We start from the raw sequence: 18,372 nt of genomic DNA on the forward strand, positions 1-18,372 counted from the left end.
ATATTTCTGCTCACCTCTGTTGAGGCTCTGGGGTTTCCTTGGTCTGAGGGTGGCCGCTTCTCCTTGCCCTGTCCCTCCAATCTCTGTCTACCCTTTTCTCTCCTCCCTGCTCTCCTACAGTGCGCTCTGGTCTGCACAAGTTCATTGCACAAGGGCCCATCTGCTCTGTGACTTCATCTCTGCTAGAAACCTTACACCTGGAGGTCACAAGCAAATGTGCTGTGTTTCTTTGCTTCTCTAAACATCCTGTGTAGGTAGAAGACATCGGTTCATGCACGGGTAGAAATTATACTATTAAAACCTTCAAGCCTAAAGAGTTTGCCAAATTTGATCTCCAATAATCACTTGCAAATATTTGCAAAGACTAAGAAAATTACAGAGGAAATGATATATGTCCGGCCAAGTTTAGTATCTTTATTATTTATCTTCCTGTTGTCAATTTGGATAGCAGAAGTGGGATAGCTAGGGAGCTGTCTTTAATTATTTCTCATTCCAAATGCTCCACTTATATATTAATGAGTTGTTTTCTTGGTTTACTCTGGGGTTGAGAGTTATCAGGCTGCACACCGACAAGCCCAGTATTTGCCAGTCCCAAGAGTAAGGCAAGAGCCCTGAATGAGCAACAGAGACATCTTAATGGTTTCATAGATGGGGGATCTTACACATCTGAAGTTCAGGGGCCCTGCAGCGATACCCCACTGTGGCGGCAGATAGCAGGTGGGACAAAGGAGCAGTCTTCTCTACCCAGGGGTGGAGGGAGGCTAACCATTACAAGGGGAATTGACATCAGGTTGCATCAGTGGACTTCCCTGGTGGCTCAGATGGTAAAGCGTCTGTCTACGATGTGGGAGACCCGGATTCAATCCCTGGGTTGGGAAGATCCCTTGGAGAAGGAAATGGCAATCCACTCCAGTACTATTGCCTGGAAATCCCGTGGACAGAGGAGCCTGGTAGGCTACAGTCCATGGGGTCTTAAAGAGTTGGACATGACTGAGCTACTTCACCTTCACATTGGCTCATCAGTTACCAGAAGAAGCAGATGGGTGTGCCCTTCTCTGGAGGCCCTTTGATAAACTATCACAGTGGAGATGTTCTGATCCACAGATTAGAACAATCACTAGCTGAGGCCTAGGGGCAAGTATGTTTAGGTTCTGTGATTAAGAGGGAAGGTCAGTCATGTGAGTAGCGTGTCCTTCAAGCAGGGACTGGTCAAGCAGGGGATGTACAGAGAGCAAGAGAACAATCGTTTTGGGTGGACCGATCATGTAAGTATTAACCGTTTATAGAGATTTTGAAGATACTCCCCCTTAACATGTGGAGAATCTTAGGAAGAAACTGACTCTAAGTATTTGGCAGAAACCTGGATGATTTTTCCAGTTTTTTATAAATCGGATGTATCTGGACTTGAAACCATGGATAGATTAACTTTGTGCAATTTCAGGAAATAGATTTTACTGGATTTATAGTTTGGCTAAAGATTTGAGGTCAGCGATCACCTTAACAGGAGGTTCTTACATAGCAATTTTGCCATGTCTGAGAGTACACTATAGAAAACTGCTGTGTGCTGGGGTCACAGCTGAGTGCTTTGCGTGCAGCATTCCATTCTGTGCTCCCAAGCCCTGGGAGATACGAGGAAGCTGAGGTGCAGTCACTTGCCCAAGGTCACAAGAGTCATTTTTCAAACCAAGGGAGCTCACAGTCCTGGCCCTTCCCACTCCCACCTCCCCCCAGCAACAGGAGCTCAGCACAGGTGTTTTGAATGTGTGTTGATGTCAGCTCGGACACATATCAGTGAGATCCTACTGGAGATACAAAGTACATCAAGCTTTTTCCTAAATAATCAAGCAAAGAAAGAGATGCAGACCAGGCTTGCAAATTTTTTTTTTTTTTTCCATAAAGGCTTTGGAGTTCCTGTCTTTTGAGTCGGTACATTTATTTACCCAGTCGACACATGTAAATGAAATCAATTTTTCTTACTTGATACCTAAGTTGTCCTTGTTAAGGATGTGAGTTTTTCAAAGTATTCAGTGTTTGATAAACTACAAATGATAATGATTGATTCAAATTCTATATTATTATGAATCATTACATTAACAGTCAACTAGTCTTTGCTCTTTTAAAATAATAACTTTAATAAAGTAATTTATGAGGTATTCTTTGGTAAATTGTGACAGAATTAATAGTGAAGCTTGTCATGGCAGTAAGGGTGAAGAGTGGTATTTAAAATGCATATCCTAATAATCCTGTATCCTATATCCCAATAATCTCCTTTCCTGATCACTTTCAGAAGCAGAAATGATGCTAATGAAACTGGTACCTTGTGGAACGTACCTTGGCAGCACGTTTTTCATCATGCGCAGTATATAGAAGCAGCCTTACAAACAGCTAGGCATTAAAATTGAGTGTGAGTGTGTGACCAGCAGATGTCTTAACTTGTAACTGAAGAATATTTAAGGCATGATAAAATGTGTATCTTTCCTTGTGGCTAAACAGTCTGTTACTTTACCAAAATGCTCATGTAACCACTCTGTCCATGTATCTGGACCTCACTCATTTAAATCAAGTGTGTCACTTGGCCGTTTTTAGAAGAAAGCTCAGGAAATGCAGAATCATTGAATTGTGAACACAAGTTATAAGCAAAGAATCACAGGCCCTTGACCCAAGTTCTGGCATCAGTTAGTGCATTTGTGGATCACTCTGCATTTCTGAGCCCTGAAAAGCTGCATCCTATTGTGTCTGGGGCGCATCCTACCTCAGATAGCAGCTGAGAACAACTCCTAGATGACTGTAAGGCCCTCAGTGGTGACTGAGCAGTCTTCACGCTTATTTCTTGTGTCTAGTTAAAGGCTATGTTCTAGACCTTACGGAGAATATAAATAAATAAGGCTCTGATATGAGGGGGAAATAGCGACAGGGAGAGGCTGGCAGGTGGGTGAGTTGGATCATAGAAATGAATGAAGGTCTCATTTAAATTGTATTCTTAGAACTTGTATTTACTGGCAAAATAATGACTTGCAAAAGTTAGGAAAAGTGATGTTCAGATATCTGGTTTAACGCTGGTTCTTGCTGGAGGGAAGTACCACCTTGGCAGAGTGCCAACCCACGCTGTCATTGGCAGCTGGACTACAAGGGCTAAAGACATGAACTAGTGTCCCTTGAGGCCCGTTGATAATTTTTTGTGCCGAGTTTTGGGTAAAGTCATAGCCTGAAGAAAGCCAACTTCCTGTAGGGATCTTGGGCCATGTCCACAGGATCTGGCCTTTTTCTTGATAGGAGGGAGGTTTGTATGAGAGCCAAAAGGAAGGAAGGCAGAGGCTACTTACCTCCGGGCAGGTAATTGTCTCTCTCTCTGCAAGCCACACTGGAGATGTCTGATAGAGCTTCCTGCCAGCCCTGGAGACAGGCAGGCAGTGGGAGCCAGCAGCTTACTTCATGACTGGCGGGGACAGGAGTGCGTATGTTCTTCATGGGGCCCCGTGTGTTTATGCCTCCCAGCCCCCACTGTGAAATGTAAATGAAGAGGAATTGTTTCACAGTCTCAACGTGGAAATTTTTCTTACTTGATACCTAAGTTGCAGAGATCAGAATTCCACAAACTGTTTTACACAGAATCATCACAGGTCCCTCCAGACGGTCCTGGGTTTCAATTCCCTTTTGCTTTTGCTCTTCTTTTTTCCTTATAATCTCTCCATCTCTCAGGAGTCAACTCAGAACCACATTGTTTTTAAGCCTTCCCCACTCAAACCTTTCTTGCGTATGTGACCCCAGCCTCTTTTTAACCCCTCTTAAGGGACTCATACATAGACCTGTGCTTCCCTGGTGGCTCAGTGGTAAAGAACTCGCCTACCAGTACAGGGGACACGGGTTTGATCCCTCCTGGGTTGGGAAGATCCCCTGGAGAAGGAAACAGCAACCCACTTCAATATTCTTGCCTGGAAAATTCCTTGCATAGAGGAGCCTAGTGGACTACAGTCCATGGGGGTCACAAAGAACCGGACACCACTGAGCATGCATGCAGATGCAGGAGGCAGATAACATTATATTAGTTTCAGGTGTACAACATAATGACCCAGTGTTTGTATATACTGCAAAATGATCACCGCAATAAATCTAGATAACATCCATCACCTCACAGTTTTAATTTCTTTTCTTGTGATGAGGACTTTTAAGATCTACTATCTTAGCAGCTTACAAATATACAATACAGTCTTGTTAACTGTAGTCATCGTGCTGTATACTACATCCCCAGGACTGACTTATTTTATAATTCGAAGTTTGTACCTTTTAACCACCTTTACCTGTTTCACCTGTCTTCTGCCTCCCTACCACTGGTAACCAATCTGTTCTCTGTATCTATACTTGTTTATATTTTTTCGTTTGTTTGAGTTAGCTGGTTAGTTTGGGCTGTGCTGGGTCTTTGTTGCTGCACGCAGACTTCCTCTAGCTATGGCAAGTGGGGGCTACTCTCTAGTTACAGTGCTCAGGCTTCTCATTGTTGTGGCTTCTCTTGCTGCAGAGCACAGGCCCAGCAGTTGCGATACACAGGCTTAATTGCTCAGCAGTATGTGGACTCTTCCTAGACGATGCATGTCTCCTAGAGGGGCAGGTGAGCTATTTATCCCTGAGCCACTAGGGAAGCCCCTGTTTTTAAGAATCAGCATAAATGAGATTATATAGTATGTCTTTCTCTGTCTGATTTATTCCACTTAGCATAATACCCTCAAGGTTCATCTATGTTGTTGTAAATGGCGTGGTTTTTATGGCTGAATAATATTCTATTGCATGTATATGTATGTGTGCGTGTGTTATATATATTATACATATACACATTATAAAGAACTGACATGTGTATATATTAAATGTGCTGCTGCTGCTAAGTCGCTTCAGTCGTGTCCGACTCTGTGCGACCCCATAAATGGCAGCCCACCAGGATCCCCCGTCCCTGGGATTCTCCAGGCAAGAACACTGGAGTGGGTTGCCATTTCCTTCTCCAATGCATAAAAGTGAAAGTGAAGTCACTCAGTCGTGTCCAACCCTTAGCGATCCCATGGACTGCAGCCCACCAGGCTCCTCCGTCCGTGGGCTTTTCCAGGCAAGAGTACTGGAGTGGGGTGCCATTGCCTTCTCCGACTAAATGTGCTATATATGCATATATATATACATTATACATAAATAATTATACATATCCATATGTATGTATTATAAATATCCATATGTATATATTATACATATCTCAGTTTTCTTGATCCATTCATCCGTTGATGATGCAGGTTGCTTCCATGTCTTAGCTAGTGTAAATAATGTTGCATTGAATGTGGATGTATAGATATCTTTTCAAGTTAGTGTTTTCATTTCCTTCAGATAAATACCCAAAAATGGAATTGCTAGATCATATAATAGTTCTGTTTTTCATTTTTTGAGGAACTTCCTTACTGCTTTCCATAGCAGCTGCACCACTTTAATAGTCCTACCAGCTGTCCACAAGGGTTCCCTTTCCTCCATTCCTTGCCCCTACTTTTTTTTTTTTTTGGCTTTTTGATGCTAACCATTCTGACAGGTGTGAGGTGATACCTCATAGTATTTAGATTTGCATTTCCCTGATGATTAGTCTTGTTGAATATCTTTTCTTGTAGTTACTATTGGTCATCTGTCTGTCTTCTTTGGGAAAATGTCTGTTCAGATCCTCTACCTATGTTTTAATCAGAAATTGTGTGTTTTTGCTGTTGGATTTGTGTGAGAATCTTGGGAATCAATATGGGATGTTAAGGATTAGAGGTGTGAAACCCCCTCAACAATAGCCTGAACCAGTCCTTTTCTGATGATCTTGGTTCCACCATTCTGCTTGTGATTTACACAGTGGGGAGCAGGGAGCCTCTCCTTCAGCCCAGGCCAGACATCAAGATAGAGATTAGCACTTCCACCTCTTCACTGATTCCAGCCTTGGGAGGAGCGACTCACCTGATCAGTGTTGTCTTAAGTCTCCTTCAGCTTAGGTAACAAAACACCATAAACCAGTTCAGTTCAGTTCAGTTCAGTTCAGTCGCTCAGTTGTGTCTGACTCTTTGTGACCCCATGAATTGCAGCATGCCAGGCCTCCCTGTCCATCACCAACTCCCGGAGTTCACTCAGACTCACGTCCATCAAGTCAGTGATGCCATCCAGCCATCTCATCCTCTGTCGCCCCCTTCTCCTCCTGCCCCCAATCCCTCCCAGCATCAGAGTCTTTTCCAGTGAGTCAACTCTTCGCATGAGGTGGCCAAAGTACTGGAGCTTCAGTTTTAGCATCATTCCTTCCAAAGAAATCCCAGGGTTAATCTCCTTCAGAATGGACTGGTTGGATCTCCTTGCAGTCCAAGGGACTCTCAAGAGTCTTCTCCAACACCACAGTTCAAAAGCATCAATTCTTTGGCGCTCAGCCTTCTTCACAGTCCAACTCTCACATCCATACATGACCACTGGAAAAACCATAGCCTTGACTAGACGGACCTTTGTTGGCAAAGTAATGTTTCTGCTTTTGAATATGCTGTCTCGGTTGGTCATAACTTTCCTTCCAAGGAGTAAGCGTCTTTTAATTTCATGGCTGCAGTCACCATCTGCAGTGATTTTGGAGCCCCCAAAAATAAAGTCTGACACTGTTTCCACTGTTTCCCCATCTATTTCCCATGAAGTGATGGGACCCGATGCCACGATGTTAGTTTTCTGAATGTTGAGCTTTAAGCCAACTTTTTCACTCTCCTCTTTCACTTTCATCAAGAGGCTCTTTAGTTCCTCTTCACTTTCTACCATAAGGGTGGTGTCATCTGCATGTCTCAGGTTATTGATATTTCTTCCTGCAATCTTGATTCCAGCTTGTGCTTCTTCCAGTCTAGCGTTTCTCATAATGTACTCTGCATATAAGTTAAATAAGCAGGGTGACAATATACAGCCTTGACATACTTCTTTTCCTGTTTGGAACCAGTCTGTTGTTCCATGTCCAGTTCTAACTGTTGCTTCCTGACCTGCATTTAGGTTTCTCAAGAGGCAGGTCAAATAGTCTGGTATTCCCATCTCTTTCAGAATTTTCCACAGTTAATTGTGATCCACACAGTCACTAAGTCACTAAGACTTTGGCATAGTCAATAAAGCAGAAATAAATGTTTTTCTGGAACTCTCTTGCTTTTTCAACCATCCAGTGGATGTTGGCAATTTGATCTCTGGTTCCTCTGCCTTTTCTAAAACCAGCTTGAACATCTGGAAGTTCACGGTTCACGTATTGCTGAAGCCTGGCTTGCAGAATTTTGAGCATTACTTTACTAGCGTGTAAGATGAGTGCAATTGTGCGGTAGTTTGAGCATTCTTTGGCTTTGCCTTTCTTTGGGATTGGAATGAAAACTGACCTTTTCCAGTCCTGTGGCCACTGCTGAGTTTTCCATATTTGCTGGCATATCGAGTGCAGCACTTTCACAGGATCATCTTTCAGGATTTGAAATAGCTCAACTGGAATTCCATCACCTCCACTAGCTTTGTTCATTGTGATGGTTTCTAAGGCCCACTTGACTTCACATTCCAGGATGTCTGGCTCTAGGTGAGTGATCAAAGCATCGCAATTATCTGGGTCATGAAGATCTTTTTTGTACAGTTCTTCTGTGTATTTTTGCCACCTCTTCTTAATATCTTCTGCTTCTGTTAGGTCCATACCATTTCTGTCCTTTATTGAGCCCATCTTTGCATGAAATGTTCCCTTGGTATCTCTAATTTTCTTGAAGAGATCTCTAGTCTTCCCCATTCTGTTGTTTCCCTCTATTTCTTTGCATTGATCACTGAGGAAGGCTTTCTTATCTCTTCTTGCTACTCTTTGGAACTCTGCATTCAAATGCTTATATCTTTCCTTTTCTCCTTTGCTTTTCACTTCTCTTCTTTTCCAAGCTATTTGTTAAGGGCTCCTCAGACAGCCATTTTGCTTTTTTGCATTTTTTTTCCATGGGCATGGTCTTAATCCCTGTCTCCTGTACAATGTCACGAACCTCCGTCCATAGTTCATCAGGCACTCTATCTATCAGATCTAGTCCCTTAAATGTATTTCTCACTTCCACTGTATAATCATAAGGGATTTGATTTAGGTCATACCTGAATGTTCTAGCGGTTTTCCCTACTTTCTTCAATTTAAGTCTGAATCTGGCGATTGGCACCATTGACCAGGTGGCTTAGAAATGACAGACATTTGTTTCTCACAGCCCTGGGGGCTGGGAGGATCAAGCCTTGGGCAGTTTCAGCATCTGGTGAGTGCCTGCCTCCTGGTTCATAGATGGCCATCCTCTTGCTGTGTCCTCACATAGCGGAAGGTGTGAGGTCTCTTTTAAAATCGGCATTAATCCCAGTTACCTCCTGATGGCCTAGCTTTTGAATACTTAAATGGAGGTAAGGATTTCACCATATGTACGTCAGAGTGCGAGAGTTCATAGCAAATGATCTGGGCAAGACTGACATTTCTGTGGCCACGTTTACTGGAGGCAGGGTGACTGCGTGGAGACCACTCAACCCACTGTGCTCACTCTCTGGCAGACTGTCCTTGGTCCCTGTGACCCTTTGCTTTTCCCACATCTCTAAGAGTGGGGACTCAGTCAGTTCAGTCACTCAGTTGTGTCTGACTGTTTGCAACTCCATGGACTGCAGCATGCCAGGCTTCCCTTCTGCCAGCTTCACCAACTCCCAGAGCTTGCTCAGACTTGTGGGTGGAGACTAGGTAGGCCACTTGATCTCTGCTCCCTCTGTTCTAGCTCTCTCACCAGGCCACCCTTCATTGCTTTCCGTTTAGGAGAAGTGTGTATGGGGTCAACAAGAAGTCAGAAACCTCCTTGGACCTCAAGTATAGGCAGTCCCACCTGGTTAATAAAGAGTCTTAGTGTTTGGAAGAAAATAGAAACCTTAATTGACATCCTTTTTGAACTGACTGGTTTTAACCCCAAGAGGAGGAGCATAAGATTGCACCACTTCCCTGAGACTGCTTTTAAACTTGTCTTAGAGGTGAACAGATCCTCACATGTATGACTGATAAATTCAGTGTCTCATATGTTGTTATTTTGTTCTCTTACTTGCAACTCCAGACCCTAGAGAATTACTAAAAAGCAAGTGACACCAGTCTCCTGGGACACACTGTTCCCTCACAGACTTGAGTTTTTACTGAGCAAAGTGGATTGTGCCTCCCTCTCTGCACAGTCCATCACCTTGCGAGACATCATAAAAACCTGATGTTAGTCCCATTTAGGATTTAGTCTGGGGGCTTTGAGCAGGAGTATATCGATTTGTAAACATTCCCCTGGGGGTTAAAAGTATTAGAAATTCTCACTGTGGAGTGAAAAACAACTTACACGGCATAAAGTAAGAATCTTTATTCAGTTCAGTCGCTCACTCGTGTCCGACTCTTTGCAACCCCATGAACCGCAGCACACCAGGCCTCCCTATCCATCACCAACTCCTGGAGTCCACCCAAACCCATGTCCGTTGAGTCGGTGATGCCATCCAACCACCTCATCCTCTGTCGTCCCCTTCTCCTCCTGCCCTCAATCTTTCCCAGCATCAGGGTCTTTTCAAATGAGTCAGCTCTTCGCATCAGGTGGCCAAAGTACTGGAGCTTCAGCTTCAACATCAGTCCTTCCAATGAACACCCAGGACTAATCTCCTTTAGGATGGAGTGGTTGGATCTCCTTGCAGTCCAAGGGACTCTCAAGAGTCTTTGCCAACAGCACAGTTCAAAAGCATCAATTCTTCTGCACTCAGCTTTCTTCACAGTCCAACTCTCACATCCATACATGACCCCTGGAAAAACCATAGCCTTGACTAGATGGACCTTTGTTGGCAAAGTAACGTCTCTGCTTTTCAATATGCTATCTAGGTTGGTCATAACTTTCCTTCCAAGGAGTAAGCGTCTTTTAATTTCACGGCTGCAGTCACCATCTGCAGTGATTTTGGAGCACCCCAAAATAAACTTAAGTTACTATTTCCACTGTTTCCCCATCTACCTGCCATGAAGTGATGGGCCTGGATGCCATGATCTTAGTTTTCTGAATGTTGAGCTTTAAGCCAACTTTTTCAGTTTCATCAAGAGGCTCTTTAGTTCTTCACTTTCTGCCATAAGGGTGGTGTTATCTGCATATCTGAGGTTATTGATATTTTTCCTGGCAGTCTTGATTCCAGCTTGTGCTTCCTCCAGCCCAGCGTTTCTCATGATGAATCTTAATTGGGAGAGACAAAAAGCAGGACACCAGCACAGTTAGATTTTCATTGCACGACTAGGGCACTGGGCTGGATGTGCAACTAGCACGTCTTATCACGAAAACAGGATAGCGTGTTGGGTTTCTTGCTGTGGTCCCTAGCTCAGCAAGCTCTCTGCACCTTCCAACTCCAAGTGCGTGCTGTGTGTCAGCAGCATCAGCCTCACTTCCAAGCTTATTAGAAATGCAGGCTCCTGGGTCCCACCCCAAGCTGAGTCACAGCCCATGTCCCCAGGTGATTCCTAACACATGCTAATTTGGAGAAGCCCACCTCCATCACAGTGCTTCCCAAAGTTAACCCTACATCAGAATCCCCTGGAGGGCCTGCTAAAAATGTAGATTCCTAGGGCTCACCCCCTAAGATTGAGGGGGTTTTTTGGTTGTTGCTGTTTTTTTGGCAGTGCTGCACAGCATTCGAGATCATAGTTCCCTGATCAGGGATCGAACCCATGCCCACTGCATTGGAGGCATGGAATCTTAACCACTGAGCACCAAGCAAGTTCCTGAGACTGAATTTGGTAGATCAGGTTGGAGGTATATGGGTGCTAATGCTGCTGATCAGCCACCCACTTTGCTGCTATTTAGCTTTCCCCTGAGTGAGAAGCTCCTGCCGAGGCCACACAGCATTTGCCAAGTTGGAAAACGGCCTAGAACAACCCCAGACTGCAGACACTGGCAAAGCTTCAATGGGACCAGGCCGGTCAGCAGGCTCACCTCCACCATGGCCTGGGTGCAGCAGCCCTGGGCACAGAGGGATAGCCACCACCACAAGACATCTCTAGGACCCAGGGCTGGGCGTGGTCCACTGTCTCCACTGTGTCCTAGTATGAGGCCCCCTTCCAGTAGACCCCCATCTGGAGCTTGGGGGATCCAGTCCTGACTTGAAACTTAATCAGAGAGACGTCAGGTGCCTCCTTGTGCATGAACTCAAAGTCAGGACCACTCCTCTCCCCTTTCTAGTCTCTACCTAGGGTCTAACCACCCTAGGACTTCAACCTTAGACTTCAACCTAAAAAAAGTCCCAGTAGGGCCCTCCCCTGGGGACCCCATCATACCCCTTCTGGAGAGTGCTAATCACAATGATAAGCCTTTCGGATGGAGGCTACCTGGTTGAGGCCCAAGGTGTACATACCCGCTCTTTAGACATGACTTCTCTGAAGGCCACAGTATGATTTTCTGGAATTGCTATAACCATAAATAAGAAAAGTTAATTCTTTCCTCAGGGATGTCACTATCTAATTAACTGTCTTTAGATCCTTTAATTCTTTCAGTTCTAATTAGGGCCTTTGCTTTCCTTCAGTCATGAAATTTTCAACCTGTAAAATCTCAGGCTACAAGAGATCATTTCTCAGTGAATATTGTTTCCAGGCTTAAAATTTTTTTGCTGGTGATGACAATCAGTAAAAGGCACATAGATTGTAACAATACTCTTTTTAAAGGCTGTGCATATTATTTATACTAAATATGTGCTGTGAAATAAACACTGTCCCTTGAAGTAACCCATCCCTGCATATTTATCTAATGGTAGGCACAAAGTGTAAAGGTAAAGAGATTATGATGCCACAAACTTGGCCTCTGTGCACCAGAGTCGAATTGAATCTCAGAGACAGTTTTGAATGAAATAGTAAAGAATAGCTTTATTGCTTTTCCAGGCAAAGGGGGCCACAGGGGACTCAAGCCCTCAGAATGGTGTGTCCCAACCCAGGGGGACTTGGTGGGGAGTTTCATAGCAGTATTCAGGGTGGGATTGCTGGTGAGGATCAGGGTGGGATTGCTGGTGAGGATCAGGGTGGGATTGCTGGTGAGGATCAGGGTGGGATTGCTGGTGAGGATCAGGGTGGGATTGCTGGTGAGGATCAGGGTGGGATTGCCTGAGGATCAGGGTGTGTGCAGGACCTGCACTCCTTGCATCTGGCCTCAGGTGATCTACCGATGAGCTTCTATGATTCTGGGGGTTATCCCAACTGTGACCTGTTCTCTGGAGTGAAGCTTATTTCGTCTAGTAATTAATATCTTTCATTTGTTGGGGGTTTTAGTTCTGCAGACAAGCTCAAAGGTATTGTTATGTGTATCCCTTGAGTTGGAACCAGGACCCTGTTCCGAGGCTGCATCCCTCACTTCCCTGATTAGCAGCTGTTTGCCCTTTGAAACTCAGGGAAGGTCATGGAGGCTGAAGCCTGTTTCCTACAAACAAGAAATGGGGGACAGAGGAAGGCTTCCATGACCAGGAGCCCACAGCATTCTGCTCAATTTCGATTGGTGGTGATGGACTTTAATCAGGTTTGGTAAAGGTCTCCTTTTGAACAGTAGACCTTTTCAGCTTGATTTGAATTGGAACACTTTATAGAAGAAAAGAGCAAGACATATTCAGGATATAGGAAATTGCTTGGTGAGCTCAACTTCCCAGAACTTTTTCTGGAACAGCAGTCATAGGGTAATGCAGAAGAGTGTTGTTGGCCTCTATAATGCTGAACTGTGAAACTCAGGACACATTCTACATCAGGAAGGTAAAAGCTGAGCAGAATGTGTAAACAGCTTGAACCAATAGTCTTCAAGGTCATCCTTCAAACATCTTTCATTCACTTCCTTCTAGAAATTTGAGAATGAAGTGGATCCATCTATATCAAAAAGAAGCATGAAATTTTTTTTTTAATATTGAATGGGGGAAGCCTGGTGGGCTGCTGTCTATGGGGTCGCACAGAGTTGGATAGACTGAAGCAACTTAGCAGCAGCAGCAGCAGAGTTAACAATATTGTGTTAGTTTCAGGTGTACAGCAAAGTGATTCAGTTACAAATAGCATTCTTTTTCAAAGTCTGTGAGTCTGTTTCTGTTTTGTAAATAAGTTCATTTGCATCATTTTGGGGGGATTCTGCATATAAATAATATATTGTTTTTCTCTGAGGAGTATTTTATATATAATAAGATCCAGAAAAAATACAGTTCAAACTAGCTTAAAAACTAAAGAGTGCTTAGTTGGTTGATATTACTAAAAAATGCAGAAGCATCACCAGGTTTTGGCATGGTTTGACCAAGAAGTTAAAACCTAGTTTCTTTTTCTTCCTGTTTCAAAATGGTTGCTGGAAGCTCAAGGCTACACGATGCTTCTTCCACTTTCTTCATGAAAGCTGGTTCTCTGTTCCAAAGCTCTTGGCAAAAATCCTAGAGTTTCACTGGACTGGTTGAGCAGCTTGGCTACACTGGTCACCAAAAAACAAGAAAAGCAATAGTCCAAGTGGCAGGAACCTAGATTCAGAGCCCAGCCCTGAATCACCCCAGGTACAAGGAAAACAGGATTATTTGTTTAGTTGCCAAGTCATGTCTGGCTCTTTGTGACCCTATGGACAGTAGCCTGCCAGGCTCCTCTGTTCATGGGATTCTTCAGGGAAGAATACTGGAGTGGGTTGCCGTTTCCTTCTCCAAGGGATCTTCCTGACCCAGGAATCAAACCCACTTTTTGAATAGGATCTTCTGGCTTAAGCCATTAAGCCACCTGTTAGCAGTAGACGTGGGCTCAATCCTCAGCAGACTTTTCCATTGCCCCAGACTTGGTCATAACACATAGATCCAAGACAAGGGGGATGGAGAGTGTTCTCTGTTGTCTGAGAAAATGCAGGCCCAAGGAGGATTCTCCAAATATGCCGCCTTGGTCTGCGATCAAGGGCAGGAATGATTTAGAAGCAAGTGTGTCTGTAGAAGGAAGAGCTGGTGAATAGATGTGGGCTAAGCAAGGAGGCTGTCTAGCTTTTGGCTGGTGAGTAATCACCCAAGTCAGAAGTACCCTTGAAACATCTTCATTTGTAAGAGCAGGCTGACTAATTCCTTAAGAATTCATTGAGGTTCTCTGTTACCTAGGCTGACTTGATAGATAGCTTCAGTTGAAAACACTGAAGGTGGTGAGCAATATTACATTTGTATCTCCAACTAATTACTATGTATAGGTCCACAGTTCTGTATGAAAATTACAGTGAAACTTAGGGAGAAGTGTGTTCTGATAAATAGGAAATGTGTGATCTAAAAATATTTTTCCATGTGTTTTTCTAATCAGGGAATGTGTGTGTGTGTGTATATATATATATATACACACACATATATATATTTATATAGTAAAAAGTAACACTTCTAAAAAATATTGATGCACTTTGGGCAAAGAATAAAGTAACTTTGTTTTGACTGTTAAGTAATAGAACTAATTGTGACGTCCCTCGTACATATAGATTAAGAAATGTAAAATGAAGCCTAGTGCTTAGTTTTTGATACAGATCTTAAGTATTTGGCCATGAATGAATAATTCTTGGTGGGCATTTGTGACAGTTTGCCAGGTACAACTTGATTCTCTAGGCTTTGATGATTCTTTTTCTACCTTAAAAGTTATATCAGTGGATATTTATTATTATTATTCTCTTCTGCTCATCAGCCTGAGAGTTTGCCTAATGAAAAGAGCTGCTGAGCCTTTTCAGTGTAAATCCTGGTGCCATGGAAGCTCAGCCCAAGGCCACAGAAATTGAATGCATTCCAAAGATGGGTTGGACTAATAAAGCAAACAGTTCCCAGGCTGAGTGATCATGTGATTCACGCCTTGTTTTTCTGATGATTTTTTTTTTTTTTCCAGAACCGAATGGAGGAAAGCAAAGCACTCTTTAGAACAATTATCACATATCCCTGGTTCCAGAACTCCTCAGTTATTCTGTTCTTAAACAAGAAAGATCTTCTAGAGGAGAAAATTATGTATTCCCACCTAGTTGACTATTTCCCGGAATACGATGGTAAGTCTGCACTCTTCAGCTAGCGCCTTAGCCAGGGAAATATCCCTCCTCCTGAGACCAGGGCCAGGGCTGACACACTCCCATACTCCATCAGTGTCTCAGAAGCCCGTGTGTTAATGGAGTATGAATCATTGTTTGTCCTGTCTTTTAATGACCTGAAATGTTTCACTTACCAACAGTGATGAAAGTTACACTTCCTTCCAAGTACATAAGGAGCTTTCTTTCGTATCAGAGGAGGGAACCATGCCCTAGTTTTGACTATGTATCTTCCATTATAGCTCCCTCTTGAGTTCCCTTTCATTTGGTAACAGTCTGCCTCTCCTCTCTGGAGAGAAAACAGAATTTTGTGGTCAAGAGCCCATGGTCTGGAGTTGATCTATCAGCTTCAAATCCCAGTTCTAATGCTTCCTATTTGTAAACCTTGATCGAGTGACTTAATTGCTTGGGGCTTTAGGTCCAAACTTTCGTTTTGTTGACTATAATTGATAACATAAGCGCGACATTTCTGCATGATGCCTGACACAGATATTTTCTTTGGAGGGCTTCATGGCCCCATGAAGCCCCATCATCCTGAGAGAAGGCACCCATCTTTTAAGCTCTGCCTGTAGCACCCACTTAGGGACTCCTGTCTATGAACTTTGCATTATTTACTTCCTTCTTATAACAAATCTTGCCTCCTCAACTAGACCGAAATCCTGGATGACTGAGCACAACACCCAACCCCTTCTGAGAAATATTACTTGCTGACAGATTGGTAACAAAATGCATCCATACCAGCCACTCTGACACAGGTGAAAGAGTCACAACCCCTGCCCTGTAAGAACTTACCTGCAGAATCCACACTCAGCTCCCCACACTCTCTGGAGTCTAGATTAGGAGTGGCTAACTGTGGGCTTCCTAGGTGGCTCAGTGGTAAAGAATCCACCTGCCAAGCAGGAAACTCAGTTTTGATCCCTGGGTCAGGAAGATCCCCTGGAGAAGGAAATGGCAACCCACTCCAGGATTCTTGCCTGGGAAATCCCATGGACAGAGGAGCCTGGTGGGGTCACAAAAGAGTCAGACCTGACTGAATGACTAAACAACTATGGCCTGTTGCCTCTTTTTATAAGTAAAATTTTACTGAAACAGCCACACCCACTCATGTATATGCTGTCTGGCTGCTTTTGTGCTACAGCAGCAGAACTAAGTGGTTGTGATAGAGCTCAAGTGGCCCAGAAGCTCAAAATATTTACTCTGTGGTCCTTAAACAGAGAAAGCTTGCCAAACCCAGATCTAAGTGAATAGTAGGTAAGAGGACAAACTTTGAATGTTGCACAGAACTGCACCAGCTCTGCCACTTACCGGCAGTGGGGCCTCAGTCACGTTTAAGTACTCAGTTTCCTCCTGCGTAAAAAAGAATTGAGTGGAATCACACATGCAAGTCACGTAGCTCGGTGCCTGGCAGAGAGAAGAACACAAATCCAAAAGTACCTATTCTAGAGGTACAACAAGAGAACGGGCTGTTTTTAAAAAATACTTTATCAGCATAAGCTATCTGGTGTGTATGTCAACTCAGCAGCATTTTTGTACTTCTACAAACCCCTTAAGAAAGGTAATTACTTCAAAACTAATACTCAGTTTGGCCTCATAGCTTTCCCCAAAGATGCCAACACATCGAGGATGGAGTTTCACTCATCTTTCATCACACGTGTGTTTGGTGCAATGCTGCTCTTGGAAGGGAAACGTTACATGTTAATGAACTGAAGTTCCTTCTCAGAGGTACATAGGATTCTAACGTGTAGGGATGTTATCATACTGATCTTGTCAGCAGTGTGTTCCCATCCTCTGTCCAAGTAGCTTTTCCTTTGTGCTTTGAGGTTCCTTTAAAAACAAATACTTGCCTAGCTTATTCTCTTTTCCTCCTTTTACTTGGCCACTAGTCCGCCACCGAGTCATAGATGCCTGAGGCTGTAGCCCTCAGTGCTCCTGAGCAAACCGTGGAAGGAGGCAACCTAGCACTAGTTCTCTCCCACAGCAACAGGCTGACTGCTTAAACTCGAGACTGGCCCAAATAAGATGGGCACGAAGATTCCAGCTTACCACCCAACACACATGCTTCCCTCATGTGCCTGGAAAGGGAGACTTGTTGTAGTTTTTCTCAGAATTTGGTGAAAATCCACGAATGAGAAAGGACCACAACCCCCTGACATAGCACAAGCCTGTAGGCAGCATGTTTTCATTATGTGCATACTTACGGGAGGACAGAGCACAGAGCAGACCCACCAAGGCTCAAGGCACACACACAGCACACACAGAACAGCACACCAGGGTTGGTTTTCCTGCAATAAAGACCTGCAGCAAGTGTTAGAGTACTATTCTTCCTTCTCTCCGTGGCTTCTTCCTCTTCTTTTTACATATCTCCTTTGTCCAGTGAGTTCCCCATCACTATAAGTAAGAGCATCTTCCTTCCAACATGAGCCCACTGTGAGTGTTGTTAGATCTGAAGATTTTTTTTTTTTTTACTGTCCATCTCCCCTGATAACACACATCACACATAGAGGAAACTTGTCTGTGGGAAAAGAATAAAAGACACTGATAGTTATTCCTAAAGCAGATGCAACTGTCATTCCAGGAGACTTCAGGCCCTTGTAAGATGACCTGAGAGAAAAAAATTCTAGGCCCACTCTGCAGTGACATGTTTATAACACACATGTTTATAGTATTATAAATTTCACACTTCCACATTTCTTTACTTACAAGTTCTTAATCATAATGAATGTCATTTCTTTATTTCCCTTCAGGAAGGAAAATTACCATTTCCACATGGACTTGAATTGCAAAACTGTTCATAGAGACTATGGGATTTTTGTTCCTGCTGTGATGGCCATAATGATTTCTTTGTAGTTTATGTTTATTCAGATAACAAATTATGCTTAAAAGCATAACAGACTCCAAATGCTCTCCAGTGAACTTGAGTTAGATTGTGATATACTTTAGAGATAAAAAAGGATGAAAGAGTCAAAAGAGTAGACTTTTGTTTCCCAAAAAGAACAAGTAAAATTTCATTAACAAACGAGAAAGATAATGTTCTTTTATGAAAATGGAAGACAGCATCGGTTCTAACAATCTATTGGTCCATCTCTGGGAGATTGTGAAAGATAGGGAAGCCTGGTATGCTGCAGTCCACAGGGTTGCAAACATTGGACATGACTGAGCAACTGAACAATAACAACAATGGAATTAAGTTAACGATAGTACATTAAATAAGCTAGGACACTAAGTTATTTTGTGTATATGTATATATATATATATGTATGTGTGTGTGTATATATATGTATATATATATATCATGTTTTTAATTGGGACACTCTTTAATTCA

At 43.3% G+C, this 18,372-nt stretch overlaps 1 protein-coding gene and 1 long non-coding RNA gene across 2 annotated transcripts in view; one reads left to right on the plus strand and one right to left on the minus strand.

Moving 5' to 3' along the window:
* GNAQ (G protein subunit alpha q) overlaps positions 1-18,372 on the plus strand; it is a 321,612-nt gene that overhangs the window by 293,769 nt on the left and 9,471 nt on the right. Inside the window, exon 6 of the mRNA XM_069576299.1 lies at positions 14,861-15,014. Coding sequence (XP_069432400.1) covers positions 14,861-15,014 — 154 coding nt within the window. The remainder of the gene's footprint in view (positions 1-14,860; positions 15,015-18,372) is intronic.
* Positions 9,354-17,334, minus strand: LOC138433512 (uncharacterized). Its single transcript, XR_011254336.1, has 3 exons — positions 16,356-17,334; positions 11,383-11,435; positions 9,354-10,211 (listed from the first exon to the last, which is right to left on the minus strand). It is a non-coding gene; the product is annotated as an uncharacterized lncRNA (long non-coding RNA).

This window comes from Ovis canadensis, chromosome 2 (genome assembly GCF_042477335.2).
Source record: "Ovis canadensis isolate MfBH-ARS-UI-01 breed Bighorn chromosome 2, ARS-UI_OviCan_v2, whole genome shotgun sequence".
NCBI lineage: Eukaryota > Metazoa > Chordata > Mammalia > Artiodactyla > Bovidae > Ovis > Ovis canadensis.